General features: G+C 44.6%; 1 protein-coding gene across 2 annotated transcripts in view; it reads left to right on the plus strand.

The window, feature by feature from the left end:
• The first annotated feature begins 18 nt into the window (after positions 1-18).
• Positions 19-15,856, plus strand: part of LOC116948509 (neutral amino acid transporter A-like) — a 49,471-nt gene continuing 33,633 nt past the window's right edge. For both annotated transcript variants that reach the window (XR_012945907.1, XM_032965238.2), the window contains exons 1-3: positions 19-596; positions 12,407-12,449; positions 13,554-13,637. Coding sequence is in view for 1 of the 2 variants with exons in the window: in XM_032965238.2 (XP_032821129.1) it covers positions 19-596; positions 12,407-12,449; positions 13,554-13,637 (705 nt within the window). In the remaining variant the exon portion in view is untranslated. The remainder of the gene's footprint in view (positions 597-12,406; positions 12,450-13,553; positions 13,638-15,856) is intronic.

The following is a 15,856-nucleotide window of genomic DNA, read 5'->3' on the forward strand; positions in this document are numbered from 1 at the left end:
CTTAGCGCAGCAGCACCAATGGAGAAGTCAGCGAGTAACGGTGCCTGCGAGGTCGAGGACACGGCCCAGGGAGGCGGTTCCGTCCCCGAGAGCGGTGGCAGCGGCAACGCTGCGGCGGCGGCGGCGGAGCCCGCGGGGGGTCCCGAGCCCAACGTGCGGCTGCGCAAGGCGTCGCGCTGCGTGCGCGCCAATGCCCTGGTGCTGCTCACCGTGGGCGCCGTGCTCACGGGCGTGGCGCTCGGCATGGCCGTGCGGCGGGTCGGCCTCTCGCGGGCCGGCGCGGCCTACTTCGCCTTCCCGGGCGAGATGCTGCTGCGCATGCTGAAGATGATCATCATACCGCTGGTGGTGTGCAGCTTGGTGTCGGGCGCGGCCAGCCTGGACACGCGCTCCCTCGGCCGCCTCGGGGGTCGCGCCATCCTCTTCTTCCTCGTCACCACGCTCATAGCCTCGGCCATTGGCGTGGCCCTCGCCCTGATGATCAAGCCCGGGGCTGGCGGCTCTGACGCGAAACCCAACCTGGGCGACAGCGGCAGCAGCAGCAGCCCAATGCCCCCTGCGCGGGAGGCCGTGGACTCGTTCCTGGACTTGACCAGGTGGGTGCCGCTCACCCATTGCCCAGGACACGCGCAGCGGTCGCTGGTCACACGAGAGAACAAGCAGACGATATCGACTCAATCAGTCCAGCATGGACACGCTCTTTTGACGGTAATATTTGTTTTCCTAACTAGATCATTAAAAAACGTGTCCTTTTAAAAAAATAGTGTATACGCCAACAATGTGACAACATACGTAAGCAGACAGTTATCCTCCTTCACAAATCTGACCCTCCACACAAAATACAAATGTCTACACATGTCATCAGCCACAAGCCCTTCTGGGAGTTCATAATTTTAGCAGGGTTCCACACAAGCAAACTCTGAACCGGTTTCGACATTCAGTGCATCGTCAGCTTGATAATCATGGCTTGCATGAACCAATGCTGGTGTATTGTCAGATGTATATACCCTCTCTGTTAGTTACAAATATTTCACATAGCACAAATTAAAAAAATCGCGTCCTCCTGAAGACTATTACAAAATAAGGAGATGACAGTAGCAGCAGCAGTGCCCGACTGGGCAGCTCTCTCCACGCAGCTCCCAGATGCGCGCCTCTTCTTTCCCTGGTTGGCACCGCCAGAGCCGTGAATGAGACCCCCCCAGGTCTGCGCTAATAACAACCACACAGAGGCGTACACGGTTACTGCGCCTGCCTGTCAATGAGAAACTCACTGCCTTTCGTTTAAACGTCAATAAACAATTATTGTCAGCGACGACATTGGATGTTTAACCACTTACATCCGTTATCCACAGCGCTTTTCTCCCTAATACACTACATCTATTTCGATACATTATTATGTATTCCAGGTGTCAGTTTTTAGATGCGTATCTCTGCTCGATGGAGGCTGCAGTTGTGCGCAATGGTTATCACGCTGAAGAACGTTATATTGTCAATACAACATCTTGTCATCTAAAAAACAGTTACGCCTGTTATTTTTTAAAATCTGCAGTTGTATCATTCAAACACGATTGGAAGCGAGACGTGAATTCTGGCATATAAACTCAGAATTTCTAGATTAATCTCGTGCTAAATATTATCGGTTCTATATTGAACGTCTCCGCGTTATTTGTTTAAACATCGCAACCTGTCGCATGTCTCCCAAGCACACACAAATGCCCCAGTGATCATCGTTTACATTGTGAACATAGGGAAGGAGGCGCGTGCTTCAACAGGACACGTTGACATTCTAAATGCATCGCTCTGCCCATGTCGAGCAGCATCCTCCAGCCTCGTGCGAATTATAACACCAGGGCAGCGGAGGTTCCGTGGCGTCCGACAACGTTGTTACGATCTCCTGGGTTCTTTCGGGTTCTTTCGGTAAAGTCACGTAGAATGGAGATAAAATAATAAAAATAATAATAATTGTATCTCCATTCTACGTGACTTTACCGAAAGAACCCAGAAGATGAATCCCTGCAGTCACGAAAGCTTTAAATCGAAATTTAACGTTGTTACGATGCCGTGAAAATGGAGGATTGCTTTTTTGCAACAGCGGTGGGCATGATTTCTAGAAATAATGCTGGACATTACAGGGATTGCATGTACCTTAGCTGCTTCGATGGTGGATACATTGATTATTTCTGGAACAAATTAAATTATTCAGATTTTAAAAGGCCAAAAAGCACGATTGAATATACCATTCATCCGCTCACTGCATCTGCCCAAGGGAGCATTTTGCTGTTAGCCAATAAACCTACGCTTGCCTCCCAACCTTGTACATGTGTCACGTAACTCGAGGTGTGTGTCCCTTAACACAGGGTCTGTACTGTAGGGGAAACGTGGGTAGGCAAAGGCTTGGATTCGTATATATATATGAAGATAACAACTTAAAACTCTTGAGAAGCAAAATTATGAAATTGATGTTACCACTTAAACATTTTGAGATTTCTAACATTGTAATTGGACATTGCACCTCTTCTTCCATATGGAGTTTGCAAAAAGCAACAGGCTATAATTGAATAATTGAACACGTAGGCTTAAGGAACGAAACAGGAGTGCTTCACAAATCTGTCTGTTGCCTGATGAAGCTAGTTGTAATTACTGGTGAAACGTCGTACTCAGATTGGAAACGTGGTTTGGCTCTCCAACACACCGGTGTGCTGTACTCGTAACGAATTGGCACGTTCTGTTTACGTAACAAACCTTACTAATTGGCTGTGTCGGGTAGTGGCGGGTTTAACGGCACATCTATATATTTACATGATCTAACCCAAAAAAACCTCTTATGTGTCCATATATTTTATTTTGTAAGCCATTCCACGGCAGCATCCGGGGTAGCTGAGCATATTTTGCTTGTCCCACCAGAGTGTGCGCGTGTTACGTTGGGCAGCCATCAGTGGTGCGCATTCAACGTTTGGCGAGTCCTCAGTCTTCCATTTATGGAGGAAATATCCACACCTTCCATGTGTTCGGACACGGTTGACAGTGACCGATTCCCGTCGGGGTAGTGGAGATAAACCAGGCTGCCACTTCGCCTGCTCTTCAGTCAGATTCTTGTCTGGTACACCGCTGTTTTCCCACGTCGTCGCACCACTGGGTGGCAGGGCTCTGTTCAGCTGACAAAAGGGTCGAGGCATTGGTGGGACCGCAACGGGGCGAAGCTGATTCTTTGAAAAAAATGTCTTGGACTCACCTCAAAGATGTAAATGGGAGGTCTTGCATACCCTGCGATACGAAGGAGAGACCTGGGGTGTGTCACCTCCATTGGGGTGTCCTCGACGTCCCGGGCTATTTAGCATTGTCCAGCACATGTTAGTCTTCGGTTGATGCCCACAATGTCAGCTACTCTCCTGCTGAATTATTTTGTTTGCACCCTCACGGGGGTGAAGTGGTTATTGAAATCACCTTCGTGGATTGCAGAACCAGACTTTTTATTTAGACTGCAAGAGAAATCCGATGAGCTATGAAACTCTTTTTCACAGATGTGCAGTAGGGGCGGGTTAGCGGGTTACAACAAACAATAAAAAAATTATTAGAAGTGCATAATAGAGAAAAGGTAAAGTTCAGAAAAGAAATAAGTATATGAGCAAAGCAGCAAAATGCCAGCAAAAACAGTCCCAGACCACACACCAAGACAACACACAACAGTCATTCCACAATCAAATTTTACCTTAACATTGAACTATCGATACACGAGTAAGAATCAAAGTTACAAATCGCATGTGCAAATGTGGTTGCGTTCAGCACCAATCTTCTGTCTCAGGATATTTTTTGAAGGAAGAGTTACGATGTAAAGAGAGGAAACAAGGTTGTTGTTTTAAAACGTCGATGCTGCCGCAACGGCAAAGGCTTTGTCACCGATTACGGTTCTTGTTCTAGGGAGAGTTAAAAGGCAATTCGATGGACGTTTTAGGTTTCTTGGTATTTGACAATGGGGTTAATGAATGAGCTAAGTATAATGCAGATTTTCCAGTTAAGGGTTGTATGGATAAGCAGGGCCCAATGTAGATTTATTCTTGCATCAGGTGGTGTGAGGTTGGATTACAAGTAGAGGTCACAATGGTGACCTCTACTGTATGGTACACATAATAATGTAAATCGAAGAGCAGGATAATAAAGCGGGTTTAGTCAATTTAGTGTTTTATTAATAGCTGATCTGCAAGCAGCGTCACATCGTCAAAGTTGTAGAATGGTAGCTTCAACAATTTCCAGGTGCAGTCGAATGGGAAAAAATGTTTGTTTCTGTATACAAACTCTATTTTTCATTGATTATATTTGAAATGTGATGAATATATAGTTTGAATATGTTTCAAACCAATCAGTAAACCCAAGTATTTGAAGCACTCCGATTGTTCAATCATGTTGTTTCTGATTTTCGTAACAGGTGACGAGAATAAAACTGGATTTTTGTTTGAGGAAAAGAGCATGATGTTTTTTTTGGGGATTTAGGAGCATATTATTGGGTCTTTCGGTAAAGTCACGAAGATAGGTTAAAAGAAAATAAGAAAAAACTACGTTTCGATTGCAACACAAGCTGATGCAGGATGTTTTAAAGGTTTGAAATGGGTGTAGCCCAAGGGTCATAAGCGAAGTGGGTGGGGCTAGTGATGTTAAAGTGAGAAATTTGCATGTAAATGTAAGATCGGAGAGCTACCTCCACAACGACGAAGCTGCTGAGGTGACCATTGTATTGTGAGAGATTAGCATGTCAATGTAAGCCACTGCCACATCGAGGAAAACGAGCCACAGTGGCTGTGTGAGACATTTAAACTGTTAATGTAAAACCAGAGAGTCGAAAATAACTACTAACATCGGAAGGTAGGATGGAAACATCACAGCCAGTTATGACTTAAACTGGTTAATAACGTCCTTCCAATGATTGCTCAGTTTGTACCCATCTCAGTTGAAATTGTGTCTGTCTATATATATGGATGGCTTCATGCACGAATCTTTGTTGATATCCAGTGGGCTTGCAAAGCACCTTCATCTTAGAGAAATCAATTTCGCGTGAGCCCACCTCATTAAAACAATGGTCAGCCACGGCCGAGGTATTGGTCCTACCGTGTTTCTGATCTGCCTTATGTTCACGATGTCTTTGTATTTACGGGCTGGATGTCCTCGCTCAGTCACCGATGCTGCGACATACTAGGCAAGTCACCGATGCTGCGACATACTAAGCTCGTGCATTAACATGCTAATCTCTCACAATACAATAGACACTTCCACAGCCTCAGGGAGACCATCTCTAGCCCCGCCCTCTTACCCTGAGGCTGCACCCATCTCAGTAGCTTTCTCTCTCTCACCTGAAGATGGTCGCTTGTGTTGCGATCGAAACGTTGTTATCTATACATTTTCTATCTACGTGACTTTACCGAAAGAACCAAAGAGTAATATGAAATTGTAGAATATTTCAGACTGGAATAAAAGAATGAACGGATTATGGGAGGTGCCATTGTTTAAGAAAGTATCGGGGGTGAGTTGCGTGTGGTGGATAAGGTGACAGTGAGTTTGATGGGTCGAGCGACAATCGGGTAAAAACATAGAGCAGAGTTACTCGGTTGGAGACCAGCGGCAGCCCAGTGGCAGCAGAAACGCCAGCCAGGGCAGGATCTCTCTCGAGTAGGAGCTCATGCCAGCATCTTGATCGCCGCGATCTAGCAGGTGGGCATGGGCGGGATGAAAATGTAGGGCGGCTTGTTGGTGGTAGCAATGGGCACGGACATTCCGCGGGTCGTGGCTTGTTTACAACAAGAAGTTCGCCTCTCTTGATGTCGACTTGAAGTGGATCAGTGATCGGCAGCACTTGGATGGCGTCTCTTATGTCATGTTTGATGAAGGTGGCCAGTTTTCGTTGATCTTCCAGCGGCCGCTGTCTGATTAACTATTTTAACTATTTTTATTTCACCAGGTAAGGCCCACTGAGCTATATAGCTATTTTTCATGTTTATATATTAAACATGGGAGATATCGGAGTGCAATAGTAAACACAATGGACTTGCCATTCAGAGGTCGATTGGTCAAATTAGATCTCCCGGCGTGGCAGTGCAAACAAAGGTGTGTTTTCTAAAGTTCCCCCACCGCCTCTGTACCCAGCAAGGTAAAGTGTGCACCACAGTGAGTCTAAACAACAAACTAGTATTTTTCGATTTAAAGCTTTCGTGACTGCAAGGATTCATCTTCTTTGGTTCTTTCGGTAAAGTCACGTAGAATGAGAATAAAATAATAAATTAATAAAATAAAATAACACAATAAAATTCTCACGACGTTTCGGCCACAACACAAGCGGCCTTCATCAGGTGAAGGGACGAGACTGTCTGGAGTACAGCGCTGGAGCGAACACAGCCAAGCTCAGACCGCGACCTTTAAGCTGTGTGAGAAGAAACAGAGCGCCTTGACAAAGGAATTAGCATTAAAAATTAGCATTTAATTGGCGGACTTAGCATGATGAACGGTGTAGAGGGGGTGAACATGTGCAGACCGGCGAGGGGGGGAGGGGGAGTTTACATATTGATGGTGTGAAAAGGGAATTTAAGCTGCTGCAAAAGTTTGGGATACCACTACTTGAAAAATATACTGTACCATTGAAAATTAGTTTAATGTTTGGTTCGGATAATTTAGCAATGCTAAACTCCCCCTCCCCCCCTCGCCGGTCTGCACATGTTCACCCCCTCTACACCGTTCATCATGCTAAGTCCGCCAATTAAATGCTAATTTTTTATGCTAATTCCTTTGTCAAGGCGCTCTGTTTCTTCTCACACAGCTTAAAGGTCGCGGTCTGAGCTTGGCTGTGTTCGCTCCAGCGCTGTCCTCCAGACAGTCTCGTCCCTTCACCTGATGAAGGCCGCTTGTGTTGTGGCCGAAACGTCGTGAAAATGTAATTGTGTTATTTTATTTTATTAATTTATTATTTTATTCTCATTCTACGTGACTTTACCAAAAGAACCAAAGAAGATGAAACTAGTATTTTATTTTAGCAGATAAGGCCCACTGAGCTGTATAGCTCTTTTTCCGAAGCGGCCTGGCCACGAATGATAGCTCAACGAAGTGGCTTATCACGTGGACATTTATAGCAGTCAAGTACTCGAAGCGTATGTTGATTAAAAATGTAGAGGGAAAACCGAAGGACCCGGAGAAATATCCACACGGCCACGGGGAGAGACACATGCAAACTCTAAATGTACAGGCGTAAGGGTCGGGGCCGAACCCACGACCTCCTGTATACCAGGCGAGGTAGTTAACAGCACGTTGAACTTCTTCTGCACCATACGTAGCCAATAATGCTAATTGGAGGTGCGGATAAGTGAGTTTTCTGAAGCGACAAAATGTTGATGTTTTCTGCTCTCAATTTAGCGAGATAGTCACTTTTGGCGCTCGATAATAATTTCACGTTGAGATGGATAATTCACAGTGATGGACCAGTTGGGAGGTTGGTTTGTCTCTGATGTGGGCCTTTTTTCATTGTTGCCATTACATTTTGACCAGGAGGTCGATTTAAGAAGTTCAGTTACCGGAGTGGTGACATTTGTTGTGCTTTATCACATAACGCAGAAGACCACTTGAAGATTGCCATCTTATAATTCTCCAACGACGCACTAAAACTACATAAATTGTGATGCCAAGTTATCTGAAATCATAAGAGGAATTTTGTAATAGTAGAGATGAAAAGGGATGAAATTCCAACAAAACTAAAAATAGCGTGACGGAATCTGTGTGAAATTTGAGATAGAATCGTGAAAGATAATTCTGGTTATGGGCAGAAAATGTAATCGGATGTTATGACCCATTGACAATGACTGAATCTGGAAATAACCCAGTCGGAAAGTGCAAGGGCATAGAACAAATCTCATGTCAGGAGACAACGTGGGGTGATGTAATGGCAAACTAGAAGGGAGGAGGAGTTGCTTCAGCTTCATTCAGAGATGGAGGGGTGAAATGGGTTTTGAATGTAAGACCCGGCATTTTCGATCACAGTTCATGTGCCCCCCCCCGCAACGAGTGTGTTCCACACGGCTTCACAACCCAAGCGTGCACGACATTTCGCATCCCTGGAATTTAATCATGCATTGGGTGGCCGCTAACCCATCCATCGCCACACTGTGATGGCAACGAAGCAGCCCAATGCCGGTGACAGCAAGAAGGATCCCAAGCGGTTGTTGGCATTGAGGCGGGATGACCCCAAGCTCAGTAAGGATGTCGTCAGTGAGGTGAAGGGCAGGAATGCAGAAGAAGCGATCTCTGCTGGCTTAGCCAACGTCTCGTCCACGCCTGTGGCTGTGTCTGTCGACGTGGCTGGTGGCTCCAGCCGTGCCAGGTACTATTGGGGCTCCAGCCACTGCTGCTGAAGTGAAAAAGGAAGAAAAGGTGTCTGATGAATCCGAAGATGACGTGGGTTTCGAGCTGTTTCACTCGACGTCACACACGCAAACGTCTGCTACCCCCAATAACATCAAAATGAAAGTGTGTTGCAAAAATAGTTCACATCATACTGAAGTGACGATGAAAACGCAGCAGCATTGCGGAGGAAAAATGTTCCAAGGCAGACTGACGGCATCCTTGTCGAGCAAGGGCTGAATAAGCGTACGTGAGACAGAACCTCGCCTCGCTGCATTACAATCACATTTACAGTGAGTATAATAGTGTGTAGCATAAGAAAGTAAAACATATGACATTTAATGTTTGCCTTTCGGGAGCCCGGAGTCGGGACACCAATGAGGCCGAGCCGAGCGGGTCTCCAGAAATTGAGTTGCAGGCTTGGCTGGAGCTGTCACGTCGACACTGCGGGGAGCGGCCAGCGGTAACGAGGGCGGAGCGCTGGCGCGGAACCCAGCCTTGGCTCCGATGGGTCGCTTTCTATAAAATGTACCACAGTGAAAAAACTAACGAAGTGGTGGTGAGAGGGGGGGGGGAAGAAAACAATCGCTGCCACCGTAAGCGAATGTCTACTCTCTTCATGTGCTTCTTGCTGTACGACCGTAAGAAGAAAAAAAACCATTCTCTCTATGTAAGAGTTGGGATCAAAAATATGCTCTCCGAATAAGATATAGTTTAAGATATAGTTTACGTTGACTTCGCATTTATGGATTTTTGAATCTATAAAAAAAATTAATTAGGCGGGGTGGGGGGATCTGTGAACAATTTCGTTTGTCCTCGCGTGCATGGCGTGCTGGCGTGCTGCTCCGGGTGGTTTGCGCGTCACCCCCCGTCACAAAGCAACCGCTCTCCATGCTGCCCACGCTCACCTGCTTTTGGTTGGGGTCCCGTTGGTTGGGGTCCCGTTGGTTGGTTCGGGTCCCGTTGCGTTGCTCACGCCTGGTTCTGTACTGTGGGGATTTCACCCTTTTCTTACATTTATTACTTCAGTTGGTCGGTCAGTCAGTCAAGATGTCTGGAACGAGGCGATGAAATACAATTGAAAGCACAAGTTCAAAAAGAGACCGTCATCCAATTGTTCTGAGTGTAAGTGCTGTACAGTAAGTTTTATTTCAGGACTAATTTGGAATATTAATATATTATAAAATCATCGATATTCCATAAAACAGGTGCTCAAAAAGGTTTGTTGCATTAGGTGTGATTTTATTACATCTTGGGGCCTATTTTTTGCCCATGAGAACGCTTCTCCAATGACATACGGTGACCCAAAAGTCAGGACACATGGAGTTATTATATTTATTTGAACAAATTCCAAAGGGTTATTTAATACATTTTAATAAATGTCCAAAGCTAAATTCCATTAACATTAACAAATGCATGAATTATCTTTAATTTAATTTAGGTTGTTTTTTAGATTACAGCTGCCTTATTTCGCATACATGAAAGCGAAATTAACTCGTTCGTCGTCAGTCAACTTTATTTCCATGTTTAAATGTCATCTGAAAGGGAAGAAGAAAAATAGATTAGAATAGGTTTTCCCATTTTTTTCTGGCAACAAAACAGGTGTTAAGATGTTAATACACCAAACTGCAACCTTTACAAGGAATCATGTCTGCATTAACCACAATACTTGTGGTCAGAATGCAAACAAAAAACAGACTCTGATAATATATGTATTATCTTTGAAACTGATTGGTCCACACCAGAGACAGCTTTCTATTGAGCCTAGTCTCAAAACGGTGTTAGACCAGAAGACGCCAAAAGGCGTACAGCACAAAGACAATGCACTATCAGAGTAATGAGAGCTCGGGATTGAGCAGCTACATCATGGGATCTCCTTTGCCAGTACCAAAATATGAGAATAGGTTTTTCCCTTTTTTTCTGGCAACAAAACAGGTGTTAAGATGTTAATCCACCAAACTGAAACCTTTTACAAGGAATCATGTCTGCATTAACCACAATACTTGTGGTCAGAATGCAAACAAAAAACATACTCTTCTGGTCTAACACCGTTTTGAGACTAGGCTCAAAAGAAAGCTGTCTCTGGTGTGGTCCAATTAGTTTCAAAGACAATGCATATATTATTAAAGTATGTTTTTTTTGTTTTTCAACATATTTTATTCATATTGGATATCACCTTGTAAAACCTGTGTAAAGCATTATTGCTCCTCTACCGAGAGTGGTGTTGTGACACCTTTGCTTAATACTCTTTTTAGGTATTGCTGGCATGATATCTCATTGCTTTGGTTCCTGGATATCGTTTAGTGGTTGGGTGATTAACTCTCTCAAAATATTCAACCTTGCGGTATTTGTAGGCTGCCGTATACCCACCCAACAGTTATATAAATCAACTATGTTACAGATATTAATTCTGGTTGTGACAGAGAGTACTCTTACAAATGTGTAGTGGAGTAGAAAGGTGCGTATTGCATGGAAACAGAGACAGTGCGGGTTATGTTGGGTCAGCCTGTAACGAAGTCAAATACAGTGCAGGTCATGTTAGGGCAGCCAGGTGCAAGGGCTGGGATGATGAGGTAATGGTTGGGCCAATTAAGCCAGAGGACCAGCGACGGCGGTGATTGGCTGGGGCTATTGTCAAGGGCGAGGAGGCGTCGAGATGTCTGGAGAAAGACAGGTGTTCTGAGGACACGAAGCGTGGGGGAGATAAAATGGGGAGACACACAGAGAGTCGGGGAGTTGGAGTTGGGAGCTGGACGAGGCAAGACATGGAGTTGGGAGGATAGTTTGGAGACAGAGTGTGAAACAGAGTTTGGAGACAGAATTGGAAACAGAGTTTGGAGACGGAATTGGAAACAGAGTTTGGAGACAGAGTTGGAGACGGAGTTTGGAAACAGAGTGTGGAGTGGAGCTGAAGAAGAGAATAGCCAGCAGTGGAGTGAGCATAGCGATTGCGGAGCTGAAGAGAATAGCCAGCAGTGCAGTGAGCATAGCGATATCGGAGCTGAAGAAGAGAATAGCCAGCAGTGGAGTGAGCATAGCGATAGCGGAGCTGAAGAAGAGAAGTAGTTAGCAGTGGAGAGAGAGCGTAGCGATAGCGGAGCTGGAGACGAGAATAGCGAGTAGTGGAGAGAGCGTAGCGATAGCGGAGCTGAAGACGCTGTGTGCGAAGTCGCTGTGTGCGAAGACGCTGTGTGCGGAGTTGCTGAGTGCAGAGTTGCTGAGTACGGAGTCGCTGAGTGCGGAGTCGCTGAGTGCGGAGCAAGCGAAGTAATCGTGGGGATTGGAGAGACAAAGATGGCGAGCGAGTCGAGTGAAGCACGGCGAGCGAGCCGTGGCGACCAGGATACTGTGGAATGTGGAGGACATGCTGAGAGTTGTAAATAAAGTGGTGTTCGAAGAAAGACAGAAGTTGTCCGAGTGAAATCGAACACTACAAATGCATGAGGGAAATAATTAGAGACCACGATTCAAGAATATATGAAACGTGATCACGAGCACGTGAGCGTGAAGGCAGTGAAGAGGAAGTGAATTTGTGATCATTCACAAATTTGTACGCCTTTTGGCGTCCTCTGGTCTAACACTGTTTGAGACGAGGCTCAAAAGAAAGCTGTCTCTGGTGTGGACCAATCAGTTTCAAAGACAATGCATATATTATCAGAGTATGTTTTTTGTTTGCATTCTGACCACAAGTAGTACTTAGAGAACAGATGCAACCATACTGCATGAGTTGAGACAGAATCATAAAAAGTGTAGGAATTATATTTGGATCTTTATAGCGGTAAAATAATATCTCACAAAATGTATGTTCCGTGTGATGAGACCAGCTCTTCAGGCATCTCAGGTTCATGGGAAATGTTGATGATGTGGTGAGGCCGTCATCCAACATTGGATAGAACACGGCTGATTATGATGTATTACGAGACAGGTGAACGAAAAGAAATTGTAAATGCTAATTTTTAAGAAGGGGGTGGTGAGTGTATAGGAACTTGAAATTGGGTAGTCGATGTCACTAACCTGTTAACATTGTCTTCTCCAGAAACCTCTTCCCTGCCAATCTTGTGGCTGCTGCTTTTCAATCGGTGAGTTACTTGCATTGTTTATATTGCAGTTGCTTGCTATACACGTTTGTCTTTTAATACACAGTGCAGAAATATGACAACAAATGTAATGGCATATAATGCCCGTGGTTGTATTCTAACCTAGTCCATTAGTTGACCAGCTCCGAACCACAATTATTTGGCAAAGGTCCCTGCTTATGGCCCCTGCCATGGTTGGGTGTATTATTAATGTTTAATATTTAGGCTCACAGTGCATCATGGGTAAACCTCTCGCTGCCATATTCACCAGGTAGAGTTGCATATAAATATCATTGTGATTATTGTGCTTGTTAGTTCTCTTGTGATATTCTGCCTAAAAACTTCCACGATAACTTCCCTGCAATTACAGTTGCATTTGACATGAATCTTCGTCTGTTTAGATATTAGTACAATACTCTAGCCACCTTATATCTGTTTAATGTTTCTGTAAATTAAGTTTGTCATTGTATTAGACCCAGTCTAAATGTAATCTCCATAATAGAGGTTTTTTTGGGTGAGATCGCATAAATATAAATGTGTCGTTAAAACCGCCACCACCTGACACAGGCAATTAGTAAGGTTTGTCATGTAAATAAAACATGCCAATTCGTTACTACTTCAACACACCAGTGTGTTGGAGAGTGGGTTTACTCTCCATGTTTTGTTTACTTGACAAACCTTACTAACATGGAGTGTAAACCCACTCTCCAACACACCGGTGTTTTGATGTAGTAACAAATTCGCATGTTTTATTTACATGACAAACCTTACTAATTGGCTATGTCGGGTGGTGGTGGCGGGTTTAACGACACATTTATATTTACACGATCTAACCCAAAAAAACCCCTCTGTTATGGATAATATTGGTCATGAAAGCCTACGTGTTTAACTGCGGAGATTAGATTTACACTACAGGGAATGTATAATTTAACATTGATTCCTGTTTGTGCTTCAGTGCTGTAACGTTATTTGTTTCGGTTCATCATATTTGTGACCCAAGCCTCGAGTTCTCACCTGGCTACACAAAGCAAATGTGAGATTTGAAACAAAGACAACTAACCTGCGAATATTCAATGTATACAGTGTTGTGTCTGATCTTCTCTGCAGTATGCTACCGTCTACAATTATATTTCCGTGACAACAAATGTCACAGTTGACAACACAACCTTGCAGAATGTCACGATTGAAAAGGTACGTGCATATTTACGTTGTTTTACATTTCTACCGACATTTTCACCCGCGGACACTTTAAAGGCATTGATTGTACATTAAACACCACTGCATTTCTGTTCAAGTCCCCGAATATGTCTGCATCTTCACCGACATATGCAAGTTAATTAGACCTTCCTATCAATATTCTTTGGGTCTTTTGGTAAAGCCACGTAGATATAAAAAATAATCAAAATATCACATTTCGATCGCAACACAAGTAATCATCATCAGGTGAAAAAAATAGCGAGAGAGCTGCTGAGGCAGGATGTTATAAAGGTTTGAGATGGGTGTAGCCCAAGGGTCATAAGCCAAGTGGGTGGGGCTAGTGATGAAATTTGCATGTAAATGTAAGATCGGAGGTGGCCATTGTATTGTGATTAGCATGTCAATGTCAGATCGTAGAGCCACCGCCACATCAAGGAAAACGAGCAACGGTGGCTGTGTTAGTGAGACATTTAACCTGTTAATGTAAAGGCATTTAACCTGTTAATGTAACACCAGAGATTCGAAAATAACTACTAAACATCACAGCCAGTTATGACTTAACCTGGTTAATAACGTCCTTCCAATGATTGCTCAGTTTGTACCCATCTTCTCGGTTGAAATTGTGTCAGTGTTTATGTATCTGGATGGCTTCATGAACTAATCTTTGTTGATAGCCAGTGGGTTTGCAGAGTACCTTCGTCTTGGAAAAATATATTTCGTGTGTGCCCACAGCATTAAAACAACGATCAGTCACGAAAGCTTTAAGTCAACCTTCATGTCAAGTTAATTTGCATACATTTGCAGAGTCGTTTGTTTGGACTATACAAACCACGTCAGTCAACAACAATAACCTCCTACCGTTTGTCCCGGCACATCGTCGCACTAACCACTCACTCCCATGGTTCGCGGTAATGCCCCTGACCACAGCACACCTCACAGGCCACGAGCATTGTGAACGTGTTGGCGGTACACCGGTGGTGCGCGGTATCCCAAAAAATAGAAGTCGCATTTTTCGCAATTATTTATTTTTCCGCAATTCGCCAACCCCGGTGAGACAATCTTGTGGGGTGGTGGTGGTGTGTTAAAATCAGTTCTCGTGATGTCGACGCAGTCGGACGAAGAACGTTATGAGCGGCTGAACACGAAGCTTTGCAGTCTGTTGCCATATAGCAGCACCCATCCTGATGACGATTGGCTTCATGTTTTGACCCGTATCCTAGACTTGTTCAGACGATTCCAAACTCTAAAGCATTCAGAAGAAGTACAACACGATCCCAACGCTCATCTTGCCGTACTATCCATCGGCGGTTCAAGACGACGACGAAGATTATGTTGCTCCAGTCCCACCTCAGGCTCGTAAGGCAAGGAAAGAAAGCAACGAAAGAAAGCCGCTGCTGCTGCTGTTGCTTCAGGCACTCACCCTCTTGGTCGGCCCAAAAGAAAATTGCATGCCCCGGAACCAAATCATCAGTCGATATTGACCTTTTTTAGCAAGTCTCAGTAGACTGAATAAACCTTCGAATCGCACCAAACTTAGTGACACAGGGCCAATTAAAGACTGATAAACAGATTTGCCGATTCAAATTTTGATTTCAGATTGTTTTATGGGGATCGCTGTGTTATGCTGCACCGGTCTCCTGCCAATACATACACAAGCTCCCCACTTCCTCTGCCCTTGCACGCCACACGATCAGTGGGAACAAGGTTACAGAGTGTCTCCCCTGGCTGCGTTGGCCACCTAACGCAGGGAAAATTTAACAGCGTGCTGCCTAAACCCCCGCAACACTGGTCTACCGTTCCTGCGCCACTCAACACACACACACAGAGAACATACCACAGTTTCATACACTGAGAATAGGTTTTCCCCTTTTTTCTGGCAACAAAACAGGCGTTAAGATGTTAAAACACCAAACTGAAACCTTTTACAAGAAATCATGTCTGCATTAACCACAATACTTGTGGTTAGAATGCAAACAAAAAAACATCCTCTGATAATATATGCATTGTCTTTGAAACTGATTGGTCCACACCAGAGACAGCTTTCTTTCGTGCCTAGTCTCAAACAGTGTTAGATCAGAGTACACCAAAAGTCGTCTTTTGGCGTCCCCTGGTTTAACACCAAAAGGCGTTTTTTGGCGTCCTCTGGTCTAACACCATTTGAGACTAGGCTCGAAAGAAAGCTTTCTCTGGTGTGGACCAATCAGTTTCAAAGA

Source organism: Petromyzon marinus, chromosome 33 (genome assembly GCF_048934315.1).
Source record: "Petromyzon marinus isolate PM22_M1 ecotype Great Lakes invasive population chromosome 33, UKy_Petmar_22M1.pri1.0, whole genome shotgun sequence".
NCBI lineage: Eukaryota > Metazoa > Chordata > Hyperoartia > Petromyzontiformes > Petromyzontidae > Petromyzon > Petromyzon marinus.